Source organism: Lichenostomus cassidix, chromosome 24, assembly GCF_008360975.1.
Source record: "Lichenostomus cassidix isolate B80296 chromosome 24, HeHo_3.0, whole genome shotgun sequence".
Taxonomy (NCBI): Eukaryota; Metazoa; Chordata; class Aves; order Passeriformes; family Meliphagidae; genus Lichenostomus; species Lichenostomus cassidix.
In genome coordinates, this window is record NC_139504.1 from 2,095,462 (window position 1) to 2,120,388 (window position 24,927).

Below are 24,927 nucleotides of genomic sequence, written 5' to 3' on the forward strand. Positions count from 1 at the left end.
CCACAATCCACAGGGATTGGGGAGGGAGAGCTGAGCACCCACCTGGGGCAGGTACTGCTCTTCACCTCATGTGACACCAGGCTGCAACTCTACTGAGACCAAATCTGGCTGCTCTCCCCACCCACCCTTCAGAGAGGTGCCTGGAGCCTTCTGCAAATTCCTTCTGCAAATTCCTGCAGAAAAAAGGAGCTTGCTGGGAATATGACACACAGAGTGAGCTTCAGGGTTTTTTTTGGTCAACCTTGTTTGTTTTACCAAAGCAGTTTTTCTAGTCTTAGTCCAATGGAAATAAACTTTCAGCCCACCTGAATGCAGAAGTTTGTATTTGCCACCATTGTGCTCAGTTTAATCCCAAAATTACACAGAGGCAAAGAACTCGCAGTAGAAAAAAAAAAAGCTGAGCTTTTTATTGGATTTGTTTTACTCCTTAACAACACGATACAGAGAGGGGCTATTTGCTCCTGGGCAGCTTCACCTCAGCTGTAAAATCTGTACTGAGATCTCCCAAGGAGAGAAGGGGGATTTGAAGCCCAGCCAGTGAGAGCATGAGAAAGGCTCAAACTCTCAGATCTGGGACAAGAAAGGGGGTTCTGGAGAGTGAAACAACCATTTTGCAATTCAGACTCCTTAGGTCTGTTCCCAACTCCAACACTGACTTGAGAGTGCACTTAAGTAAATCTATTTATCTCTCTCTGCTCCTGCTTTTGTATCTTAACAGAGGGGGACATTGCTGCTGCTACAACCCCAAATCATTGCTGCACCATCCCAGCAAAGCACCAGCTCCCAAACTGGCACTAATCACAAGTTATTTCCACCAGGAGAACTGAATATTCAGTCATTTGCATAATTTCAGAGCTGGGGGTTAAAAGCAGGGAGAACTTGGGCTTCCTGGCAAAGGAGAAGTGTCAGCTCCTCCTTCCTGTGCGTAAGGACTGTTTCAGACTTTTGCCCTAACCTGGGGCTGGCAATGGATAATTTGCACTCCATGATTCTCTTCAGCAAAGCCTCTTAATATTATCCCTGATCAATGACAGACCACAGTCCTGGAGCTCCAAACCCACACAATTAATGAGGAAGCAATAGCAAACAAGCACACCAGGAGCATCTGGGAAGCCACCAAGCACAACAGCACAACTCTGCTGCATCATCTCTGGCTGATGGTTTCTTCTCCCACTGCTGACAGCTGGGTGGGAAATGGAAGCAGGAGGGAAAAAGGAGGGAAATGGGAGCCTGGCAGTGCAAGACAAGGTGAAGGAGCTGCTCCAAGCAGGTATTTAAGGATTTATCTGAGTCCTGCTTCCCAACTGCTGCTTGGCCATTTGGGATTATCCCAAAGCATTCTCCACCTAATCTACCCTTAGGCTATTTAACACACATGTCCCTTCTCTAAGCAGGTGGCCAACCCACCATCCCCAGAGGATCCCTGCCGAGAAATTGCTCCAACAGTGATGCACAACTGCTTTGCTTCGTGACATTGGATTCTGCCTGGTTTTGGGATGTTCTCAGAGCTCCCCTAAAAATCTGTTTGCTGGCAGCAAGATGATCCCTCCCTGTATTTTCACACAACAGAAGCACAAAGCAGCTCCCACTGTTGTGTGTCCATTATTGAGCAGCTCCTTTGGAAAGAGCACAGCAGGCATGTTGGAGTTACACTGCCTTCTCTCCAGACATGCCATGGAGCATCCAGCTCCAAGAAACAGCAGGCAGTCTCTTCCAGCCTGCTATTCCATGTTCTGTGGGATCAAACCATCTGGTACTGCAGCACAGACACTGTGTGATGCTGCAGGATTCTCTTGTGTGGAGTCTCCTTTCATCTGTATAGAACACCTTGACCAGCCACGTCCAGCACTGGTCAGTCCATTTTTCTCCCAGAAAATACACCAAAGCAGGTCAGCAAACTGGTCAGCTGGTGCATGTTCTGAGTCCTTTTGCACTCCCAGGAACCTGACTGCTGAGCAACATTAGCTCACAAAACCACTCAAGTCTTGGACAACCTGGAGAAGCAGCTGCCAGATCCACATTCCATGGCCTGAGGAGCTTTCCAGAGCCCTGCACGGAGCTGTAGCAGCAGCAGGCACAGCAAACCCCAGCCCAGTGACACAGCAAGGAACAGCAGAGCTCAGGCAGTGCTTGCAGGCCCTTTGCTGAGGTCTAACCCACACAGCCAGTATTCCCCCAGGGCTCCAAGGTGCTCATTCCTCTTCCAGAGCTGCCTGTGACAAGCAGGTTTGTGTGGGAGCTGCTGGACTTGCTGTGTCCCCCCTGGGTCAGCTCCTTTGGGTCTGTGCCTTCCAGGTGACTGTCCCAGGGACTAAAAGGTGACTCAGAGCACAATACAAGGGAATCCTAAAGTGCAGCCAAGCTACCATTCCTCCCTAGGCTGAGGAGAGTCTCTTTCCCAGGATCACAGTGCATCCTGCTGTTTGATGGAGAACCAGAGCAGTGGCAGGGAGAAGCAGCTGATCTTTGTCCCCAAGGCAGGGCAGCACCTCTGACCCCTGCTGTCACCTCCCACGTATTTGAGCAGTTGGATGCTGACTTCAGGACCTCCACCAGCTCTCCATGCTCCATCCTTTCCCCATCTTCCCTCTGGTGCCATGGATTGTGCAGCACAGGCACAGGGCAGGCTGCTCAGAAAGCAGGCTCAGCACTGCACCTCCCTTCAGCTGTCTGCAGAAACACTCATCAGCAAGATCCCATCACACCAACTCCCTCAGTGCCAGGAGGACCCTGAAGCCACAAGAGCAAATCTCCTGTGCTCTCAGCCTGTAGATGTTTGAGATGTTCAGAAAGGTGGGACAAGACCACAGGAACTGTGGTTCCTTCTCTGAGCAGTCAGGCATGTTCATTCCAGGCTCTCCATCAGGTCAGCAGTGGAACAGAGGCTGCACAGCACCTTCAGCCCCTCACCCTGGGTTTGATCCACCACCCAGCTGAAACAGAGAAGCCTGGATGCAGCTTCATGCAGCACTGGCTGGAGAAATTCCTTATGAGAAGCTCCCAGGCATGTTCAGTAAAGGCTGAAAATCCAATCATTCCATGCCTGTGGCTGCTTCTCTCCTCCACTGCTGGGGCCACCAGCCCTGGTTAAAGTGCTGGGACACCTTTCTCTGAGCCACTGCAGGCACATGGTGCAGCAGCTGCAGCCTCAGGCTCCTTGCTGGGGCTTTTCACAACCAAGAACTCCAGCAGAATGTCCAGGAGGCAGAACACCAGGTGCCTGGAATGGAGAAAAGACAAAGCTTAGGCTGGTCAGGGCACAGGAGGCAAAGCTCAGCACAAGGAAGGAGTATTGCAATGCGTCAGGGGAGAGAGGAACAATATTGGGTCCCCAGAAGAAGTGTTTGCAGGTTCAGCTTCTGTTCACCTCCCCCAAACCAGTGGGTGTTGAAGCTGCTGAGCAGCACAGAAAACACAAATGCATCTTCTGGAGATAAACATGCATTTAACAGGATCACAGACCACTGAAGATAGGAAAGACCTCTGAGACCATCGAGTCCAACCTGTGACCAATCCCCACCTTGTCACCCAGACCAGAGCACTGAGTGCCACATCCAGCTGTTCCCTGGACACCTCAGAAGATGGGGACTCCACCACCTCCCTAGGCAGCCCCTTCCCATGTTTAACAACCCTTTCAGTGAAGAAATACTTCCTGATGTCCAGTCTGACCCTCATTTCTCTGCTGTCCATCACCACATCCTTGTTTTCCAGACTCACAGCATTGAGAAGAGACAAAAGCACCTCCTACACAGACCTGCAGCTCCTCCAAAACCAAACTAAACCAGGATTTGTCTGATTTCCTTGACATCTACTAACTAAGCAGGCCAAACAACATAATGAACTCTGGCTCAATAATCTGCAGCCAGACTGAGGTCCCAGACATGCAGATGCCCCCTGATATTGCAAATCTGGAATAACAGACTGTGTTCAGTGTGTACAGTGCTCTCAGAGCCCAGCAGGGTACAGAACACAACCCACACACCTGTTTATCACAGGCTGGCTCAGCGACTCCAGCACCAGGTTCCAGCTCATCCGACACTTATTGGTCCCAAGGATTTCCTGGATCACATCTGTAAGTGTTGGAGACAAAGCTTTAGGAAGTGCATATTTCCACAGCTCAGTCTTGCCCTGGTGGGTGCTGAATCCAAGCTTGTGATGGTGCTCTGAGCCTGGGACAGGATGGAGTGCCAGGAAAGCATTCCTGGCTAGAAGGGCACATACTAGCAGTGCTTTTTATCCCCAAAGGATAGTGAGGGCCCTTTACACTGCACCAAGGAGTTAAAAGTTCAGACTGCACTCACATGGATTAGGCAGCAGCTGCTTTAATGCCAAAGGTCCCCGTGTCAGACTTCAAGAGAGGGAAATCCAGTGCAGCTGGGCTTGGGATTTGAGTCCAGTGGAAAAGGCACAGGCTTTGCATGGTGACTTTTCTCCCCATGGGACCCTCTGGCAGCAGGTGGGAGCAGAGCTGTGCTGAGCCCTGCCTGGGTGAGGCAGCTCAGCAGGAACTGTGAGCACTGAATCACAGCCTGTGCACATCCGGGAATGGCCAAGGCACACATCCCTTCCCTCCGAGCTGGGCTGCTTCCCAAATCCTTACACAAACTATCCAGAACTGGAAAACTCTGGGTTTTGCTCGCAGGAAACCATCAAACCTCAAGGGTCATGAAGGTTTCCCAGTGCCTTGGCACGAGCAGACTCCATCTCTGCATTTAAGCACATTTCCAGAGATTCCAGTGTTCCCCAACCCCTTTCCTTTCCCAAGGGCAGCTGCCAAGTCTCTGGGACACACTTACTGGGCAAGATCCCCATCAGACTCTGCAGGGCCTGCTCTGCTGTTGCCTTCTTCTGCTCCTCTGTCCTGGGGGGTTTAGGCACTGCTGGGAGAACTCCTCCAGGCCAGATGGATTCCTGGAGCAACTGGAGGTACTGAACCCAGCGCTGGGTGCAGGTCAGGCTCACCATCTGCACTTCCAGCCACCTGCAGGAACAGGGAGAGAGAAAGGTCAGGAAAAGTCTGGCTTGGGACCAAGCTGGGTTATTTCTGCCCATCAAGAGCCCTGGAGGGGTAAATCAGCTTCTTGGGTTCATTAATGTGCAGTTTTCACCTCTGTACACCAAAGATTTTCCTAAGTATTAATTAGTTGAGTTCTCCAAGCACCAGAAGTAGGATATGTTCCCTGTGTTACAGACAAACATGTGGGAAAAGCAAAGGCCATAAAAAGCCTCATCACCCTGCTAAACACAAGAACCCAAGTGAATCACTGGTCACTAAAGGAAGCCCAGCTCAGGGGTATGACTGGCCTGAAGCTCCTAAGTTATCTCCAAGCACAATCTGAGACAGAGCTGGATGAACTGGTGTTGAACTACAAACAACCTTCAGGAAGGGCTGGAAGGACATGAGCCATGTTCTGGCAGCCTCTGCCTCTCTCATCAGTCCCTCTGCTACCAAGACAGCCAAGGATGTCTTTCCTGGAGACCAAAACACACTCCAAGAATGGGAAGTCATGAATGTCCTGATGCTTCACTCTCCTCTCATCCTGCTGTCCATCCTGCTGCCCATGCTTCCCTGCTGTTCAGTTCTGCTCTGTCCACTGATTGCAAGCAATGAAATCATAGAATCCCCATATGGTTTGATTTTGGGACCTTAAAAGCTCATCTCATTCCATCCTGGGCAGGGACACCTTCTACTATCCCAGGCTGCTCCCAGCCCTGTCCAACCTGGCCTTGGACACTTCCAGGGATCCAGGGGCAGCCACAGCTTCTCTGGGCAACCTGTGCCAGAACCTCACCATCCTCACAGGGAAGAATTGCTTTGTTCCCATCCAAAATCCAACAGAACTGCTGATGGTCCCTCCTGCTGGGTCAGAGGGACAGCTTTATAGAGCAACCACCTCCAAATCTCCAAATCCCTGCTGCCCAAAAGGGCTCCAAGGCGTTTGCAGCTGCACTGGGATGATGTCCCCACCACCCAAGGCTAGCCAGGGACAGTTTCTAAATCAACCATATGCACCTTCTTTCCCAGATGTGAAATCACTTCTCATGTCACAGCAAAAGCCACAGCCATCAGTCAGAACTTGCACTGCCTACAAACTCTCCCCTCAGAATGAGGAGAGGCCATGGCTGAATCCCACAGAGGCCTACAGGATGGCTCCCTGGTTTAGCAGGATGGCTCCCTGACTTAGCAGGATGACTGTTCCCTGGTTTAGCATGACTGCTCCCTGGTTTAGCAGGATGGCTCCCTGGTTTAGCATCCCTGGTTTAGCAGAAGGGTTCCCTGGTTTAGCAGAAAGGTTCACTGGTTTAGCAGGTCTGTTCCCTGGTTTAACAGGATGGCTCCCTGCTTTAGCAGGACTCAGGGCTGCAGCACTGATGGCTCTGGAGCAGAGCTGGGAGTGTCAGCACGGCGCTGGGGTAGGGAAAAGGCTGTGATTTCGCCAGTACTTGAAGATTCCCAGAGGAGAGGAGTCAGCCAGCAGGGCCAGGAGAGCCGTTCCTCTTGGCAGCCACGTTTCATGCTTGCAATTCTGTCACCACTACGCCCCGGCAGCTCCGAGTACATCCAAGAGCCCTGCCAAGGCAAACTTTATTTAACCTGCGCTCTGCCAGACTGTCTGCATTCTTCCTGGGCGAGGCATTTGGGCCAAGGGTGGCCTTGCCCACACCACTGGGGAGTGGGGAACAGCAACACCTCAAGGGCAGCAGGGCAGAGGAAGCAGGTTGGCATCATGCAGGACAGGGCTGAGGTGTGATGATCCCTTTGTCAGCAGGAAATGAAGTGCCAACAGCAGGTCTTGAGGGATGCACATCTAGGAAATGCCAGGTGGATATTAAAAAACCTGAAAAGGAGCTTTGGTGCAGTGGTAAGGCCTGGAATGTCTCAGAGCAAGGTGATGTTCCTGGTGCTCCCAGGACTGGCACTGGAAATCCTTTCTTCTCAGCATCACCACAGAGCTGGAGAATGGATGTTGCTACAAGACAGTGCCAGAGGTGCAAACCTTCCACTTCTCTTAGAGGACAAAATGTCACATCCCAGTCCTGCCTGGGAAAAGCCATGTTGGAAATAAAATTAAAAGGGTTTTAATCTCCAGATTAAATCAGCAGATTTGAACACTCTGGATCATGTTAAACCCTCCAGCTATTCCCAACCAAATTAACGTGTTAAACTGTGACTTCTCTAGGGACAAGAGTTTTCATTAACATGGTTTTTCATTAACGTGTTTTCTTACACAACCTGCTTCCCTAGCTGAGAAAACATCTGACAAGCAACAGAAATTCAGAGACTTGGGGGCAGAGCTGCAAAGAGTCAACCCTGCACCAGGGGAGATCAGATTGAACATTGACTCCAAACTCATTACAGCAATAGCCACTTTCCAGCCTTTAAAAGGTAGCAAAAAGCGAAGAACAAGCTTTCTTTTTTCTTAGAGACGTTCCTAAAATAGCAAAAAAATCAAGCAAACAGTGGGCAGAGAGAAAGCTGAACCTACAGAGAACAGCACACATTTCCAGACAGCTCAAGAGCAAGCTGAGAACTGACAAATGCTGGAAGGCCCCAAACAACCTGCTGTTTCCAACTCATGGATTTGCACAAAACCACCAGAATTAGGCAACAAGGCCCCCAAGTAACACCTATAAATGTGATCCCATGTGCACATGCTGTGAGCAGGCCTTGATTCCCACAGTTGTGAAACACCAGGGATGGATTTTCTTCCTTAGCCTGGCAGCTCAGGGAAGCAACTTTGGGAAGCAGAGGGCAGAATCTGGGAATGGCTCCATGGGCTTTGCACAGCTCCAGCAAAGCTCCTGAGAAGCCAACTTGCCCCATCACACAGTGCTCACACAGCTGGGGAAGAAGTATCCAAAGAAAAGTGAGGGAACTAAACAGGAAAAGGGACAAGAAAGAAGGAGAAACCAAAGCCAGGTGCAAATGGACCCCAGACTAAAGCACCTCTGCTCTGGGTTCCCTTTTGCCAGTCTGTCAGTGTGTAAAACCATTCCAGAGGCACTGGGAAGGGGAGAACTGTCAAGACTCACATATGGCTCTAAATCCACTCTGGGAGAGCAGCTGAGGCTCTCAGATGCTTCAAAAGAAAACCTCAGAACAGACTGACCTGTCAGGAAGAGTTTTCCTCCCTCCTCTCAACCACAGTCAAGCATCAACACCCATTTTGGGAAATCACATCCCATTCTAACACACACAGGGGCAGCACCAGCAGCATTTCAACTGTGAGGAGCAAAGTAATTCACAGAATATCCTCAATTAGGAGGGACCCACAAGAAAAGTCAAATCCAACTCCTGGCCCTGCCCAAGGCATCCCAAGAATCCCACCTCAACTCCCAAAACTCAGGGAGAGTCACATCAACTTTACTGAAGATTCCTACCTGAGTAAACCCCAGAAAATGGCAAATTGACCTTTCCATCATGCAGACTTGTTGCACCAAGATCGGGATTAACACCTCAGGAACTCCAAATATCTGCTGGTTCAAAGCTGACCTTCACCAGCAGGTCACAGATGATTTTTTTGTGCTATTAAAGGCCTCTCAAAAGCATTTGAGATTCATGTGCCACATTGAAAGCACACACACGCTGCTCCCAGGTAGAAATAAACCCAACAAGAAACAGAAATAGACCCTTCTTCTTTTTTTTTATTTTAAATTTTTATTTTTGGATGGCTGATGAGTTACTATTTTCATTCTGCTATTTCATGAAGAAATAACCCTAATAAGAAAGAAAAAATAAACCCATCAAGGAACCATCTCCTTACACCTCAGCTGAGACCAGAAATAGATAAAACCACCTCCTGGGCTCAGACACTGAGTGCTCTGATAGTGCCCAATGCAAAGAGCCAGACTGCAAAGGCTACTGAGGCCTGGAAGATAATCTGGAGGTGCATAACTTGCCCATGCTGTAAGAGATTGAAAATCCTCTGTTTGAAATAGCTGCTGGTGGAGGAATGAAATGGCTGCTAAAAAAGAGCCAAATTAATGCCATGGCTTAAGCTGGAACTCCAAGGTCAGCTGAAGGGATCCATTAGGATAAGGAATGAAAAACAAGGGCTGGAGATGCACACCTTGGCCTTCCTTTGGCCCACAGAAGCTACAAGGGCTGCCAAGGAGGAAGAGAGGCAGGCTGAGAGTCAGGAGCAGGAAAAACAGTGAATGGGCTTGGTTTTACCTGGCTGGATACACTCACTGAGGTGGACTATCCAGAGAGCTCACCTGCAGATGGAGAGAGCTCAGCAAGTGAAGCCTGGACAGGTTGGATTTGCTTAGTCTGGACCATAAAGATGTACTCTGGATGAACAAAGAGATGGATTACTCTCCAGATTTGCAACCATCTGTCCATCAAGGTCAAGAAGTGACATCACTTCAGCTAAGGAACAGTCAAGTTAAATATGCTGACTGTAATTGAAATCTGAAGCAATAGCAATTGCAATCTCCTCAAACCCAGGGATTTTAAGGATTTACACAAACACAAACTGAAGACCAGGCTAGAAGATGACAAAGAGGAGAAAGCCTCTCTGGTTGAGCTGTACAAATACCAACAGCACTACAAATATACATGAGATGTCCATAACAGTAGCATGCCCAGCTCACCACTGACTGCTTCCCACCTCCCTTTCCCTAAGAAATACAACATGGCTATCCAGAAGCTCAAAAAAGCTTGAGAGAGCCTGTGAGACCAAGGCAGTGAAAAGCATTGAAGAAAAAAGCAACATCTGGAAACCACGAGGCATTCAAGCATGACTCTGAAATCAAGAAAGGCTGGTGCTTAAATCACCAGACCATCCCTTCCTTACCAGTTCTTGTTCCCCAAATTCCTCCCCAAACTATGCTTTGAACCACAAGATTATCCTTAACTCAAGGGCTCAAGAGGAGCAACACTTCAATGTTTTGACTGCAAAACCTTTCTGAGGAAACCTTGTAAAAATGAAGCAACAGCTGCAGTGGGCACAGTAAGAATTGAAAACCACAAATGGAGAGTTTTTGCCCTGAGGCTCAGCTTTCAGCACCTGCTACCTGAGCCTAAATCCATCTTCTCCACACAGCAGAAACACGTGCAGCATGCTCAGCTCAGCACCTTCAAAGCAACACCCCACCTGTCCAGGCCATGGGTAAACCCTGTGCTGAGGAAGGAAACAGGAAAGAAAAGGAAAAAAAAAATCCTCCATATATCAAAGAACACAAAGCATCCTGAGGCCTTTTAAACTTCTGCACAAAGCAAACTCTCCTACTTGCCTTACTTGAAATGTTCCTCCCCTGCTGCCCTACAAACGTTTAGAGCTGCAAACAACCCATCCTGTGCCTGTCTGGAGACATCCTGGGCAGAGGGATTTTCCTAGCTGCTGGCAGAAACCTTGGGAGATATAGGTGTGCAGGACATCTCACTGCAGGGCAGAGAGGAAGGAAAATAAATCATTCCCTACTGCAGGCAATCACTGATCCCTGTAGGGAGGAAACCACACCTTGGTGCTGGGATTTCTGGGCCATTTGATGTCTTGCTCCCTCAAAACACACCTGCTGCAAGAAAAATCATGGAAACTCACAGGACTCCAATGTCTTCACCCAGCAGTGAATTAACCCAGTTGCTCTGGATTTTGCTTTTCCCAACCTAGATCTTCCCACGATGCCTTAGGGCTCAGGGAATGGGGGAAAAAGGTATGTGATTAAAATAATCGTCCCCAAACCCCCTTGATTTCTCACAAAGCATCCTGGCCTTTGATAACATCTTCTTCAAGCATTTATTGAGCCAATTAAGCTCTCAGTGGTGCCCCAGGGAGAGGCCAGGCTGTCTCAGCCAGGCCCTGCTTGGAGCAATTGCTTCATTAGCCCACTTCAGAATCCAAATACATAAACCCACAGTTAACCCTTCAAAATCCAGGGAAAACTAAAACCAACAGGGTGACATTACTTTCTCTCAAACCTTTTCTTCTTTGTTCTGTTTGTAATAGGAAGTTGTTGTGCTTTTTCAAATCTAGGAAGAAAGTTGGCACTGTGTAACTGTTGAAACAGAATCAGAGTTAAAATAATGTTGCAATTGTTATCAAAGCACGGAGTGCTGGCTTCATTCTAGTGGCTGTTTTTGGAAGAATGCTGCTTCTAGAAGAGGGAAAAAATTTTTGTTTGGGACAGAGATTCAAAGCCAGATCCAAAATTTCCAGGTGCTTGGAGACAACTGAATCGAGGCCCATTTCCAAGCTGATTTTATTTACTTTGCATATACACACCAAGACACACAGAGTCCTGAAATCACTTCTACTGACATACCACAGGCTGCAAGTCCTGCTGCTCCTCACGGCTACAACACAAACAGCCAAATCCAGAGACAAGGAGGAGGATGCCATGAGGTTGGTTCCCCGAATTCCCAACTCTGGGGCTGCTTTTAGGCTTCTTTTTTAGGGACAGGGACTTTGCTGCCACATACCTGGGACTGCCAGCACAGCCTCTCTGTGTGCAGCTGCAAAGATCCTCACCAAACACACCCAAATCCACTCTCAGGTAACAAACCAGGAGAATGAGTGGATTTCGATGCTCCAGCTGCATTGATAGTTCAGTTTTGCCTGGTTGTTTCTGCCAGCAAAACTCAGAGGCACTGCCTGAGGCTGGAGGGGTACCTGCCAGCCAGGAGGCTAAAGGGAAGTGGGAACACTGTCTTGGCTCTCAGACACAGCCCCTCTGTGGCTCCAGGGTGGCAGAATTGCCTGCCCATGGGCACTGTGCTCCCAGCACTCCCAGCCCATGGGTGCTTGGCTGCTCCAGGTTTACTCAAGGACACTGAAGAGGGTCAGGCACCACTGCTTGCTGGTGGCACTTTCCAGTCAAGAGGATCAAGGTGGCTGCCAAGGGTCTTTGTGCCAGTTCTCTTGGCACAGAGATCAAAGAAAACCGAAGAGAAAATCAGACAAAAGCACCCAGCAAGCAGCTCTCTGAAGCCCCAGACCTCCTTGACTCACAAGTGCTTGTGACACTCAGCGTGACAGCAACACACCAGAAGAGCCCAACGCTGAGGTGGCAGCAGGAACTTGCAAGAACCAATTCCCAAAAGCATGATGGCCAACTGCAATCAGTCTCAAAGAACCCCTGCCTCTCCACCTACAGCTCACACAGACTGGAATATCACCTCCTCAAGGCTTCCAGTTTTACAAAGGGATGAGGGGACATTGACAAAGCCTGGAGGAGCAATGAATGACCCAAAGCAAACAGCAAGCCAAGCAGTGCTGAGCTCGTGGGTAAGGCAGGGATGATTTGCATTTATTTTAACTCTTGCTCAGTGGAACACAACACCATCAAAGCTGCCAGAGCAGCTCCACATGCTCCTTTCAGGGACAGGCACTTCTGGGCCTGGCATGGACTCTGTGCCCCAGCCCTGCTCAGGTTGCAGGGCACAGACACGTGCTTTGTGGCCATGGCTTTCTGTTGTGCTGCACAGGAAGCAGCCAGGAACAGCTTACAGACCAGGATCTGCCCCTCAAATACTCCTGGGCCCATCCTTGGGATGCTGGCACTGCTGGGGCTCCCCCCGGGAAGGGGAAGCAGAGGTGGTGGCTGTCACCCTGGCCTCAGCTCTGCAAGGCACTGGCAGACCCCAGGCTGGTGGCCACTGTGGCACTGAAGACAGGCTAAGGGCAGGCTGTGGGGTCACAGCACGGCATACTTCGCATGTTTGCCACGTATTTTTAACACCTCTTTGACTCACAAGGCTCTAAAAAGCACCCAGATGCTCCAAATGCTTTTTAGCTCCTCCCTAAACACCCCCAGAGCTCAGAATAGCCCCATCCACTCCCCTGTGCCAACAGGTTCCTGTTGCAGCCTCCCAGGGGGAGAGGAGATGTGCCTGGCCAGCCCGCAGGAGGGATCTGCGGACAGAGGTGGGAGTGGAGCTGGAGCAGGGCAGCAGCTTTGTTTACAGGCACAGACCCAGCATGCAGAGAGGCTGCTGGAAGCAATCCTCAACCCCAGGGTCATTCCCACTCCCAGCCCCTCCGGCTCCCCTCCATCCGCCTCTCCTTTCGGCTCCAAAAAAGGATCACTCCCTGTTACATAATGGGATGAGCACAGTGCGGAGCAGAGCTCCCTTTACTCAACAATACCTTTTTCGGTCATGGAGCCTTCCTCTCCCACTGCCATCAGACTGGCAGTCAGGGAGATGGATGGTGCCTGGATCCAGCTATCCCAGCTAAGGAGAAGGGGGAAAGAGGAGTGTGGTGGATGCTCCTTGCAGAGAACAGTGAATGGAGCAGGTAGGGAGGCCCCATAGTCACTTACAGGGTGTTCACAGCAATCACTTGGTGTCACTGCCAGCCCCAGCGAGAAAGTCCTCCAAGAGGAGGGGGACTGGCTCTTGGGAGAAGCTGGATCTCATTCTTGTTGTGGGTTTTGCTGGTTTGTGGCCATTTCTATCACTCTGCACCGAGAGTCTCATGCCACAGAAGAATCATCATCCTCCAGCTACAAGAAGGCAGCAGGAGCAGCACCTACTCACCAAATATGAGCTGGCAGAGGAGTATCCAGCAGCAGCCTCCTCCAAAGCCCTATCAGGACACCTCCTTTTCATCCTCTACCACCTAACCCAGCCACTGACAGGAACAGGGAAGGATTTCATCTCTTGAAGGGATGATGCCCACTCATACTTTGTGACCAGCAATGGTTGGAGACATCTACTGTCCCACAACAAATCCATCTGCTGTCCCATGTTTGTCTGCCTGTTCTCGGAGGCAGGAACAATTCCTGGAATAGCAGATGCTCCCAGAAGAGTTTCTGGTATTTTCCCAACCTGTAGAGGGTCCCCAGACACAGTGCCAGCCAGAATGGCAGTGCCAGGTCTGGCAGACCAGTGATCAAGTTGCAAATACTTAAAAGGAAGAGAAATGCCACCAAATCCACACTATGTTCCTGATTTGGCATGTCTGAGCTAGAGACTTTCTGGTCTGCTCAGGACAGCAGTGACCACCAGGGCCAGGAATGAGTCCAAGTCTCAGGGACAGGGTAAATGGCAAACTAGCAGGAAGAGCCCCCATTCCCTGCTCTTCTCCATTGTGGGGTAACTACAGGCAGCAGAAATGGGAGGAAAATGTTCCCTGCAGCAATCCAGGTGCAACACCATCCTCCTGGCAACAGGTCAGTCCCCATTGTGCAGCTCTTTCCCCTGTCCCCTGGGATTCCTGATTGTCCCAGAACAAGAGCTGAGGCAGCCTCAACGTGTGGATTTCAGCACTGACACAGGGCTTGGTCAACAGGGTGTAGCTGCACCCTGAACTGATGGGGACACCAAGAAGTCCCAGGGCTTCCCCACATCCCCTCCAGCCAAAGCTCTGCCTGCAGCACATGTGGGTTCACTCCCACCTGGTCAAGCAAACCTACAAACGTTCCTCCTCACTATAATCCACCAGCACAATTCACAGAGCTCCTCCACCTTGCAGAGCCAGGCATGTGCTGTGTGTATCCCAACTTCTCTAGTGGAAAATGCCAATGCCACGTGTGGTGCTGCAGGCTCCCTGGGGGACCAGGACACAGCTTATTAGGAGGTGATGATGTGCCTATTCAAGCTCTCATTCCTCTGTGCTTACACAGTGGGATTGGGTTCCAGCCTATTCCCCAAGAGAGCAGAGCCCATTCTGGAGAAGTGGGAGCAACCCCCACCTCCTGCCACTGAGGGGAACAGACCAGGACTGAAGGACAGCAGTCCCTGACCTCAAAACACTTTGGCAACCTTTGCTGAGGGCAGCTTGAGTTACCAGCTCAGTTATAATGTGCTGCCCTGCACATTCTGATGCTGGCTGTGGATGCCTGTGAGAGAAGAAAAGGCACAAGAGGAAGAAAGCACTGGCCCTAGACTCTCCCAAGCCCAAGTCCTTCAGGGAAGGCTTCCCTTGTAGTCTAAAAAACCACATCCTCAGCTAGTGATAGTCACCAGCCTACACCAAAAAACAGGAATGCTCTGTTTGTGTGTCTTGGCCTCGAGCCTTACCACCCAGAGGCACTGGCCTCCAAGGAAAGCTTGGCAAGTCCATCCCAGCTGGAAAGGAAGCGTGTCCCTTCTCCATGTGTGGGTCCCTGCCCCAGGCACAGGCACAGCAGAGGGGTGCAGCAGTGAGAGCAGAGACCACACTCCGAGCTGTCATTGACAAGGCTCTGTTTCCTGGGCCTGTTTGTTCTGCTTTTGCAGAAAGAACAAGCTGAGGCCCTGGGCAGCAAGAGAGCAGGAGAGTCCTCTCTGGAGAGCCAAGAGCTGGGCACTGCTGCCCTTGCATGAGGCAGGACTCCACTCCCAGGGCTGGATCTTTCCTTTCCCTGCCATCAAGGGACAGGAGGCTGCCTGCTAGGACCACATCCCTGCTCATGGGGAAAACAGCTCCTAGTGCAAATTTCCAAGGTGTTTACCTAAATGGAGCACCTCCTTTACAGAACCTTGTTGTTTGATGCACACAAAGCATTTATCTGCATTCAGGCACCAGCTCCACTTCCAACTGTCCCTCCAAAGGGAATGCATGCCCCTCACAGAGCAGCCAGGTTGGTCACTCCAGCCTTACCTCTGAACAAGGGTTCCAAAGAGCAGGTTGAAGACCTTCTGGATGTTCTCTGTGCACAGCCAGCTCCAGTGATCCACCAGCACCAGACGAAGCACATCCAGGGCCAGGTCAGCCAAAGCTGTCTCAGAGTCTGCCAGGAGGAGGAGGAAGGTCAGACAAAAAGCCAACTCAGGGCAAATCTAGTGAAAAGCATCATCCCAAACTCATTCTTTTCTCTCTCCCCAGCCTGGCCCTTTGAGCACACAGGGATGACCTGCTGCAGCCCAGACAGCCTGGGACTCTGCCCTCCCCACTCTTTGATTTCTACCTCATCCAGGCAGCCCCAATCTCCCACCAAGGGCTGCATCAAAGGCTCAGCTCCTTCTCAATTAAACAGTGGGATTATCAAATCCCAGTCCATGCATAGGGGTGGCCACGAGCCCAAAGCAGGTGAGAAAGCAGGTGGTGACTGTGGCCAGGAGAAGGTGCACTGCTGAGGACAATTATCCTACTCTTCCCCGTTCCTTTCCCTCCTTCCCGCAGTTTTCCAGGCACAAGGCTCTGTCGGTGGCTGCAGGCTGCCATCGTGTGGCAGATCCCAGCCTCGGCAGGAAGGTGGATGAACCACGTCTGGATAACCCAGATTTACCAGTTAAAACACAAACCCACACACCTAGCCACATATCTCTGCCGACACAGACCTGGGACACCAAACCTCCCTCTGATCCCCAGAAGGATGTCAGAGCCTTCAGTAAAAACAGCTTCTACTTGCTGAGGAATTACTTTCATGCTGTTTGGCCCTGAGGTGTTGTGCTGAACAAGCTCATTAATGTGCCACAAAGCTGCCCCAGACAGCCACTCCCAGGCCACCACCCCGACCTGAGGCTGCTGCCTTGGCTCTGCTGGCCAGGTGACATCCTGTGCAGCAGCTTTCCCTAATTCGGCCTCCCTGATGCCTCATCGTCCAACCTCTCTGCCTACAGAGACAATTTATACACACAATTTACTGCTGGAAATAAAGGGATGAGGGATTCTGGACCCCATACCTCTCCTTCCCTCCTCCTCCTCTTCCTAAAAGCTGGACTAATGAACTCCAGATTTCACTTGGAAAGGACAGGGCACCTGCCACCTCTTGCTCTGAGCCATGCATAAGTTACTCCTCACTTGCTCTGCCCCTTGAGATTTGAGTTCCCAGTGCAGAATCTGGAGCAGGCTGTTCAGCTTCCCCATAACCTCCCACAGGGAGCATCCTCAGCAAGCTGTTTATTCCCACAGCATCCAAGTCCTCTTCCTCAGAGAGCTGCTGGCCAACCACTTCCCAGAAGTCACTCCACGAGCAGATAGATAGGGACATGGGCTGCCTTCTTATCCAGACGTTTGTTTCCCCTCACCCTGCCAGCCCAGCCTGAAGCATCCCAGACCTGCAAGCATTGGACATCACTGACATTCCATTTCCCTCAGAGTTCAGCTAACTTGGCCTGCTCTGTGCAGAGCCCTGGCCTGCAGCTCCAGTCCTGCTCCCCCAAAACCCCAGGCATGTGTTCCAAGATTTCAGGCAAAGCTGGTAGCACAGGCTGGGTTTCAGAACACCAGACCTATCCTGTCACAAGCACGTGCTTGCAGTCAGAGCTTGCCAAACTTGAACCACTGGAGAGAAGTTTTTGGGAAGTTCCAGCTAAAACAGCTCAGTTATTCCAAGAAAAAGACTGGAGAACATGTTTTTGCTTGTGTTCAGGATAATCTTGGAACTGTTCTGAGAAGCTGTGGCACTCCTGTGCTTCAGAGGAGAGTTCTAGAATCAGAAAGGGAACGTCATTCCTTGAACTGAGATGACATTTGTGCTACTCCCATCAAATCCAGCCAAACTTAATCTCAAAAGATCCTTTTATAGTGTATGGACATATCAAGGCTAACTTGAAATTACCAGGAAACTGAAATTTGGCCAATTTTTAGTTTGTAAGAGCTTGATTTTAGAATGTTGCCAATTTAAGCACCGTGTCCTTAAAAAACTTCTTTGTGCACTGATCATGCTGAGCACAGAGGTAAAGATCTGCAGTGACACAACTGAGCCAAGGCCAAATTTGCTCCCACCAGCAACAAGGCCCAGAGCAATCACCAAACAGGACTGGACAACCTCATTTGCTTTCCCTTCAACCACGATGCAACAGGCAGGAGAGCAGGTCCTGAAGGCTTTTCAAGTTGAACCTGCAGATTGTTGTGGTACCAAGAGAGAGAAATTCAAGCATGGGAGAGAAATTCAAGAGCGGTGAACTCACCAGAGTCAGTGTCTGGATGTGCTCCCTGCTCTGCTGTGCTCAGCCCATCTGTTTCTTCCTGCACAGAGATTTCTTTGGTTTCTCTGCCTCCCTCACCTTCAGGAGCTTTGCTGGGGATTCCTTCCAGCAGCTTGTCCTGCTTCTGGATGAAGGACTCCATAGCAGCCAGCGACAGGGTGCCAGAGACCTGCAAAAGTGTGTTAGTGTCACACAGCCTGGGGTCTCCAGTGCCCACACAACCTCCCACCTCCTGCTTTGCACCCAGGTGGAGCCAACAGCACAGCCAGGGCTGCCTATTGTCCTTTTGCAAAGAGCTGGCATGTGGCAATGAGGCTGATGCAGCCCCAACCCTCCTGTCTGTTGGTTATTCCCAACCAGGGCAGTGATTAGGATTGTGAAAGGATGACAGGAGGATCTGAACTTACAGCACTGCCCTCCCTGATGGAGTACACGATCCTGTCATGAGCTTCACTCCCGCTCAGCACTGGGGTGATTTTACTGGATGAGAACCTCAGTCTGGACCTGAAAAGGACAACCATGGCACAGTCAGTTTTCTCTGCAAGCTGCAAGTCACGAGTTTTCCAGCCTCAGCCAAGACCCAGGACCTTTTATTGTTCACCACATCCACGCTAAGAAATCTGATTAGACCTAAAATGGCTCAAAAAAGCATCTGTCTCCAGGAAAACTAAGAGATGGCAGTGAAACCACACAACAAAAGCCTTAAAGCACTTTTTCTCATGTCCACCTGAGCCCAGCCAGGGTTTTCCAACATTCCACAGAAAGGTGTTACACAGAAGCTGACAGCAGATGTAGGCAGATGTCAGCAAGGTGTGAGTGCTGCAGCACACACAGGGAAGTGCTCAGAAAAGCCTCTGAGATGAAACACACTCAGCAGGATTGTGAAATCCAATTATAAACACTCACAAAAAGGAGGATATGAAAGGACACTGGGATTGTGGGACAAATTGTAAAATAGCCTGTTTATCATTAAGGAATGTCCTTTTCAGCCAAAATGGTTCCAAACTTGTACTTTTTTAGTTTGTCTTTCTGTCCAAAGCAGCTTTTTCCAGCAAAACATCACTATTTGGGAAGAAAAAGCCATACTTGTGCAGCAATCTTCCCTTCTTCGGTGAGGGAAGAATCACTAATGAGCACAATGAGACTTGGCACTGTCAGCAGCACCAACATTTGGTAAGGAACATACAGGAAAAAATCTTAAATATTACTCATAAATAGCTATTTCAATGGTTCAATGGGTTTTTTTGGGCAAGACCACTGTGTGGAACACACAGGAGAGGCAGGAGGGAACTTTCAGGTAGGTAATTTACAGCTGTATTTTGCAATATCACTCCCTGCATATATAAGCAATGCACATGTTTAAGGTTAAAAAGCAAATCCCCCGGAACATCAATGTCTGCTGGCAAAGGCAGCACCTCAGAGTTCCCTTAGGAAGAGCCCCACCTTCTGTGGAAACCTGAGCTTTCCTGGGAAACCCTTTAGATAAACAGGAACTCAAATAGCCATGTTCAGCAAGGGAAGGAGAAAGGAATTCAGTTAAGAGTATGACAGAAATCTACTACCCAACACATAAAGCACCAAGGCAGTTCTTCCCCACGATGGGCTCAGGATATGCATTAATTCCTTGCTCTGCAAAGCCCTTACTTGCTTGCCTTCTTCCCCTCTGTCTGGGATTTCCCATCCACTTCCGACTCGCTCAGCTCCTCCGTGGGGCTCTGGGGCTCTGACCTGGGGAATGCTGTCTTCAAGGTGTCCACGATGGCATTGACAACGATCTGCAAAGCCAGCACTGCCTTTAATTACTGGGTTGATCCTTATTATTTAAATATATTAGGAGTTTTGAGACTTGCACTGTGTTTTCTATTAAGTAGGTTCTTTAGGACGAGCTCTGTAGCTTTATGGGTTTCTGGGCAAGCTGAGCCCAGCTAGAAATAAAGGGTTTTGGCTCCTAGGAGACACTGAAGCCTGGGAAGCATCTCTAGGGGCAGCTGGAAAGAGCTCAGGTAACCAACATCCCACTTTTCCTACCTTGTCTATCCTGGAGACAACGAAGGGCTTCTTGACAAATGCAATCCTGGCATCAGTGTTGAGGGCAAGGAATTCCTGCACCTCCTCGCTGTTTGCAATCTCAGGGACTGCACACAATTGCTGCAAGGAGAGATGGAGATTTAGATCATTTTGGAGTCAAGTTCCCAACCTGACCATGTAACATGGAAGAGGTATGGTGTGTGTGCTGCACTGTCTGCACAAAGCTGGTCAGAGCTTTGCTTTTAGCTCACAGGGGCACACAAATATCTCACCTTCAGGAAAGATTCCAGCAGACTTTTCCTGGCTTCCACTTTATCGCTGTCCATGTTTCCAAATGGGAGGTCAGGGAACAGTTTCTTTGGGCCTTTGATGTCTACAAAGGAAACAAACCCATTGGCAAGCTTGAGAAAACTGCAGAATTACAATAACCTTAATTTAAAAGATTTCTAAATCTTAAAATTCAAAAATTTTCAAGATTAACATTTTAAAATCTTAAAATCTAAATACAGATTTTAATCTTCATTAAAACCTTAATGCTCCAATGATTAAGGCTATCCTCACACACTGCCTGGCATCAGCCTGAGGTAATACAGAAACACCAGAGTTTCTATTCACTATTATGGTGCAAAACTACAAGGCCAAGTGTTGTCAGATGGGAAAAGACATGTTCTGAAACACTGGAATTTGCCTCCAAAAGAGATAAATCTTTCCTCCAGCCAGCTCTGCACAGAACAATGGAGGATGTGGGCAGGAAACACAGCCCAGCATCCAGAGCTGTACAAGCAGGGCAGGAAATCCTCAGAGCAGAGGAACATGGAATGGGACAAGAGGGAGAAGGATTTTCTCAGAGAGCTACTGCAGGCACTGACTTTTCAGGAACTTGCGCAGCTCCGGCTTCTCCTCCAGCCTGGTCTGCAGGTTGAGGAACTCGCGGTAGCGCCGGTTGACAGTGTGATAAGCCACCTGCTGAAGGCTGCCTGCTGCCTCGCTCTCCAGGGCTGTCTCATACTGAGGAGGAAGGCAAAGACTCATCCTTACACATCCTAAAACAATCCCAGTCCCTGCTGGCCCACCAATCCCCAGGCCCCACACAGGTGCCATCCAGCAATTCCTCACACCAACCCTTCGCTGAGGATGAAGGAATCCATCATGACAGAACAAAAGCAGGATACAGAAGACTCAACCAGCCCCACAGCACCCTTGGCTAAGAGTGGGAATCCCTACTGCCCTACCAAACAGCCACGGTGTCTGGTATTCCCCCACTACCAGCCCAAATTTATTATGGAGACACACACAGAGCAAGTCCTCATCTCCAAACACCAGCCCAGGTGGTGGCAGGGACCTGGGAAAGGGGGTGACAGCCAGGGGAGCCCTTACCTTGACGGTGTACAGGGTGTAGGGGTGGAAGCCAGTCCCGCTGTGCTCCCGGGCAGTGATGGTCCCTGTGATCCGCAGGTTCTGGATGACAACTGGCCCGTCAGGGCTGCTCAGGGGCTCAAAGCTGAAGGTGCTCATGGAAGCTGTCGGGGAGGATGAGAGCAGGGGAAGGCTCTGCCCAGGCTCTGGGGGAAACTGTGGTGTGCCCTCTGCTGCCCCCAGATCTCTCCCCAGGCTGGAGGGTCTCTGCGAGGAGAATCTCCTGGGAACAGCTGGGCTTTCCTCCTCCTTCTCAACCACTGGCTCGATCTGGATGTCAGGGCAGGAGCTCAAAGCAGAGCTGGGAAGCAGGCCAGCATCCGAGCTGGGGCCAGGGCCCTGGTCCAGGTCCCCTGTGCCATTCTCCGAGGCAGCTGCTCCCTCTGGCACAGAGGGGTCCTGGGGGGGCTCATCAAGGAGCTCTCCAGCAGGGGAAGGTGCCAGCAAGTCCACATCCTGGCCCACATCGGGTGCAGGGGATTCCAGCTCCAAACCCTCACAGGGGAAGAGGGATCCCAGGGCTCGGGGGCGGAGGAAGAGTTCCTCTGCACGGCATGACCTGCTCACCTCCTCCCCCTCCTCTCCAGCCGCCCCTGCCTCCCTCCTGAGCCCCTCTGCAGCCCTCGGGGATGGGGGTAGCCCGGCAAGAGCTGCGTCCGTCTGCGCCGGGAAGGGCAAGGAGTCGGGCACTGGGGGTGCAGGGGGCGGCTTCCCACCGCGGGGCTTCTTGGAGAACGCCCCGATGAGCAGCAGGTTGATCCAGTCGGGATCAGACATCTTCCTGACGGCCGGCAGCAGCACGTTGCAGGCCACCAGCTCCACCACCACGAAACGTCCCGTCCGAGTCTCCAGGTGCGGCCATGGCACCAGCGCCCGCAGCAGAGCGTCCACGGCAGCCCGGGCACAGCCCACCTCGGCCGCGGGGCTCTGCAGGGCGGGATGGGGCCCTGCCAGCCGGCTGTACTCCCGCCACAGCGCCTGGCCGCCCTTGGGGTCAGCCTGCAGGGCGTCCCGTGCCCGCAGGAAGCTCTGGAGGTGCTGCCCGCAGAGCAGAAGCAGGCGGCGGGCCAGAGCTCTCCGGTCCACCCTCCTCATGCGCCGCCGCAGCTCGGCGGCCAGCCCCAGCATGGCCCTCTCCACCTCGGCCTCGAAGGCCGGCTCTCTGCTCACCGTGCGGTACCAGGAGGCCACGAAGTCCCGCACCACTTTGCGGACGGTGCTGGCGATCTCCTTCTCCAGCCGCCCCTCGTCCGCGGGGCTCCCGGCCGGGGCGCGCAGCGAGCTGACGAAGCGCTCCAGGCGCAGCCGGCGGCCGCGGGGCAGCAGGGCCGGGGGGCCCAGCCAGCCGCCCAGCACGGCCAGCGCCCCGCACAGCAGCCCCAGCGCCCGCAGGTCCAGCAGCAGCTGCAGGGCCAGCAGCCAGCCCAGGGCTACCGCCAGGGCCAGCAGCGGCCGGCGGGACGCCGAGGGAGCCTGGCCCGGCATGGCGGGGTGGGCAGGAGAGCTGTCAGCCCGGTGGGTGGGCAGGGGTGGCACAGCTCCGCACCTCAGGGTGGTCAGGGCCCCCCAGGCTGGGCTGCTGCAGTGCGGATCGGGGCTCAGCTAGCCGGGCAGCTCCCCAGGCACTGGGGCTCACAGAGCCCAGCACACCGGGACCCCTGACCGGGCACCAGGGCTCGGCTCTCTGGGACCCTTCCCCGGCCCCGGGGCTCCTCAGCAGGCACCGGGGTGGGTCAGAACCCCCCAGACCGACACCTCACCGGACAGCACCTCACAGAGCCCAGCAGAGCGGGAGCCCTGGCTGGGTTCTTTGGCACAGCCTCGCAGCTCCCCCACCGGGGCTCGTTAAAGACCCCCACACCGGGCTCCTCATCAGGTACTGACCGGTCAGCGCCCCCCCCAGACCGGGCGTCTCACCGAGCGCTGCGGCTTGGCACAGCTCAGCCCCTTAGCGGGCACCGGGGAGAGGCACGGACCCCCCCAAGCCCAGTCCCTCAGCGGGCACCGGGAGCTCTCAAGCTCCCACAGCCCAGAGCCCTTCACTGAGCACCCACACCCAACCCGCAGCACAGGGATCCCCGGGCCGAACCGCAGCACAGGGATCCCCGGGCCCCACTCACCGCCCGGGCTCTCTGCCGGCACCACCCGCCACTTCCGCCGGCACTTCCGCTTCCGGTCTTGTCGCCTCCACAGCGCCCCCTAGCGGGCTGGAGGTCTCAAGAGAGTTCTCGTAACTCAATTTAAATTTTTTTTTTTTTTTTTTAAAGGGGCAATGGCGCCAAACTTTCACCTTCCCTCCTTTTATCTTACATACGTTAGGAGAAGCATACAAGCATAATTTTATATTTATAATTTTTTAAATTTATCCTTATTGCTGTTATTTGTCTTAATACAAAACCTAATTTATTATGGAGGTATTAAAACTAGGGAAAAAATCGCGCGTATCTGCTATTGAAAGTAGAGGCAGCCGTGCTGCAGTCCAGGTGCTGAACCCCTGGAAAACACCTGAACCTCGTTACCTCATTAAGGAACAATAGAAGAAGAGCTGTGATTGGTGGGATACAAGGGAGGATAATTAATTACAGGTGGTAATTAATGGGGTGATGCTGCTCAGCTGTGATTGGGCTGGGGGAACAGCAGTTCTGCTGGAGTCCTCATGGATGTTGGAGCTCCTGGACACAGTGCTGGGGTTGTTCCTGAGGGAATTTGGACTGAAATGGTTTGTGGACATTCAAAAACAAACCTGGATTTACTCCTGGAATGGCTAAGGAGGGCTGACCCTCCTGGAAGGCCTCAGCTTCTCTCCTAAAGAGGCTCCTAAAGCTGCTTCTGGAGCTGCAGGGAACACCCTGTGACAAGGACAACGTGGGATGGCAGCAGGAGTGAGACAGCACTGCAAAGAGGTAGGAGAAAGTTCAAAAAAACTCATTTAAAACTTTAAAAAACTCATTTCAAACCAATTTGGGGAGCAGGGGACTTGAGTAGGGGGGATCCCCAGTGCCACCAGAGTCATGGCTGCACATCCAGCTGTTGGAGGAGTTTTGGGGAAGTGTTGCTGCAAGATTTGTTTGTTCATAATGATATTTGTGTTTGGTGCTGAGGAACTCCTCAGCTGCACCACCCCAAACGTGTCAAGGGAATTCTGCTGCTCCTCCTGTGTGCTTGTGGCTCTTGGGTTGGTGTTAAGTGCAAAAAATAAACTCTGAGTGGGACTGGAGGTCACTCCTGCCTGTTGGGTGTTGGGTGGGATTTGGGTGCTGCAGGTCTCTGGGATGGGAATCATGGAGAGGAATTGCTCATTTCTAGTGAAGAGTTCTTCAAGACTGTGAAAGTTGCCCCAAATACGTCAGTTTTGAGAGTGTCTTTTAGCTCTGTGTAAGAACTGGGGGAAGATAAAGCACCAAAGAAAAGTGGCTTTAATCAAAACCTTATTTCTGAACCAAAATCTTTCTGCTTGAATCAGAGTTTCCATGTGTAGTTGGTTGGGTTTTCTTTTTTTAATGGCATTTTTTGACTTTTTTTACTTTTTTTTTTTTCTTTTGACTTTTAAGTGGGCTCTTTGCAGTCTATGTGCTCTGGGAAGCAGAGGGGTGATGCTGCAGTGGTGCTTTTAGCCCACTTAGTGGTGTTTGTGGGTGCTGGAGCTGCCTGTGCTCTGCTCCCAGCCCTCCTTTGTGAGT

The 24,927-nt window shown here is 51.5% G+C and overlaps 1 protein-coding gene across 2 annotated transcripts; it reads right to left on the bottom strand.

Moving 5' to 3' along the window:
* Nucleotides 1–388: 388 nt before the first annotated feature.
* SNX19 (sorting nexin 19) lies at nt 389–23,329 on the bottom strand. 2 transcript variants are annotated; one of them, XM_085081990.1, is made up of 11 exons: nt 21,209–23,329; nt 20,701–20,839; nt 20,104–20,204; nt 19,832–19,951; nt 19,448–19,578; nt 18,211–18,307; nt 17,786–17,972; nt 15,531–15,660; nt 4,797–4,981; nt 3,983–4,070; nt 389–3,220 (listed from the first exon to the last, which is right to left on the bottom strand). In XM_085081990.1, the coding sequence occupies exons 1-11, from the start codon at nt 22,730–22,732 to the stop codon at nt 3,088–3,090; spliced, it is 2,835 nt and encodes a 944-aa protein (XP_084938116.1). In that variant the 5' UTR covers nt 22,733–23,329; the 3' UTR covers nt 389–3,087. The 2 variants fall into 2 exon arrangements, with proteins under 2 accessions (XP_084938116.1, XP_084938117.1); XM_085081991.1 differs by lacking the exon at nt 3,983–4,070.
* Nucleotides 23,330–24,927: the final 1,598 nt, after the last annotated feature.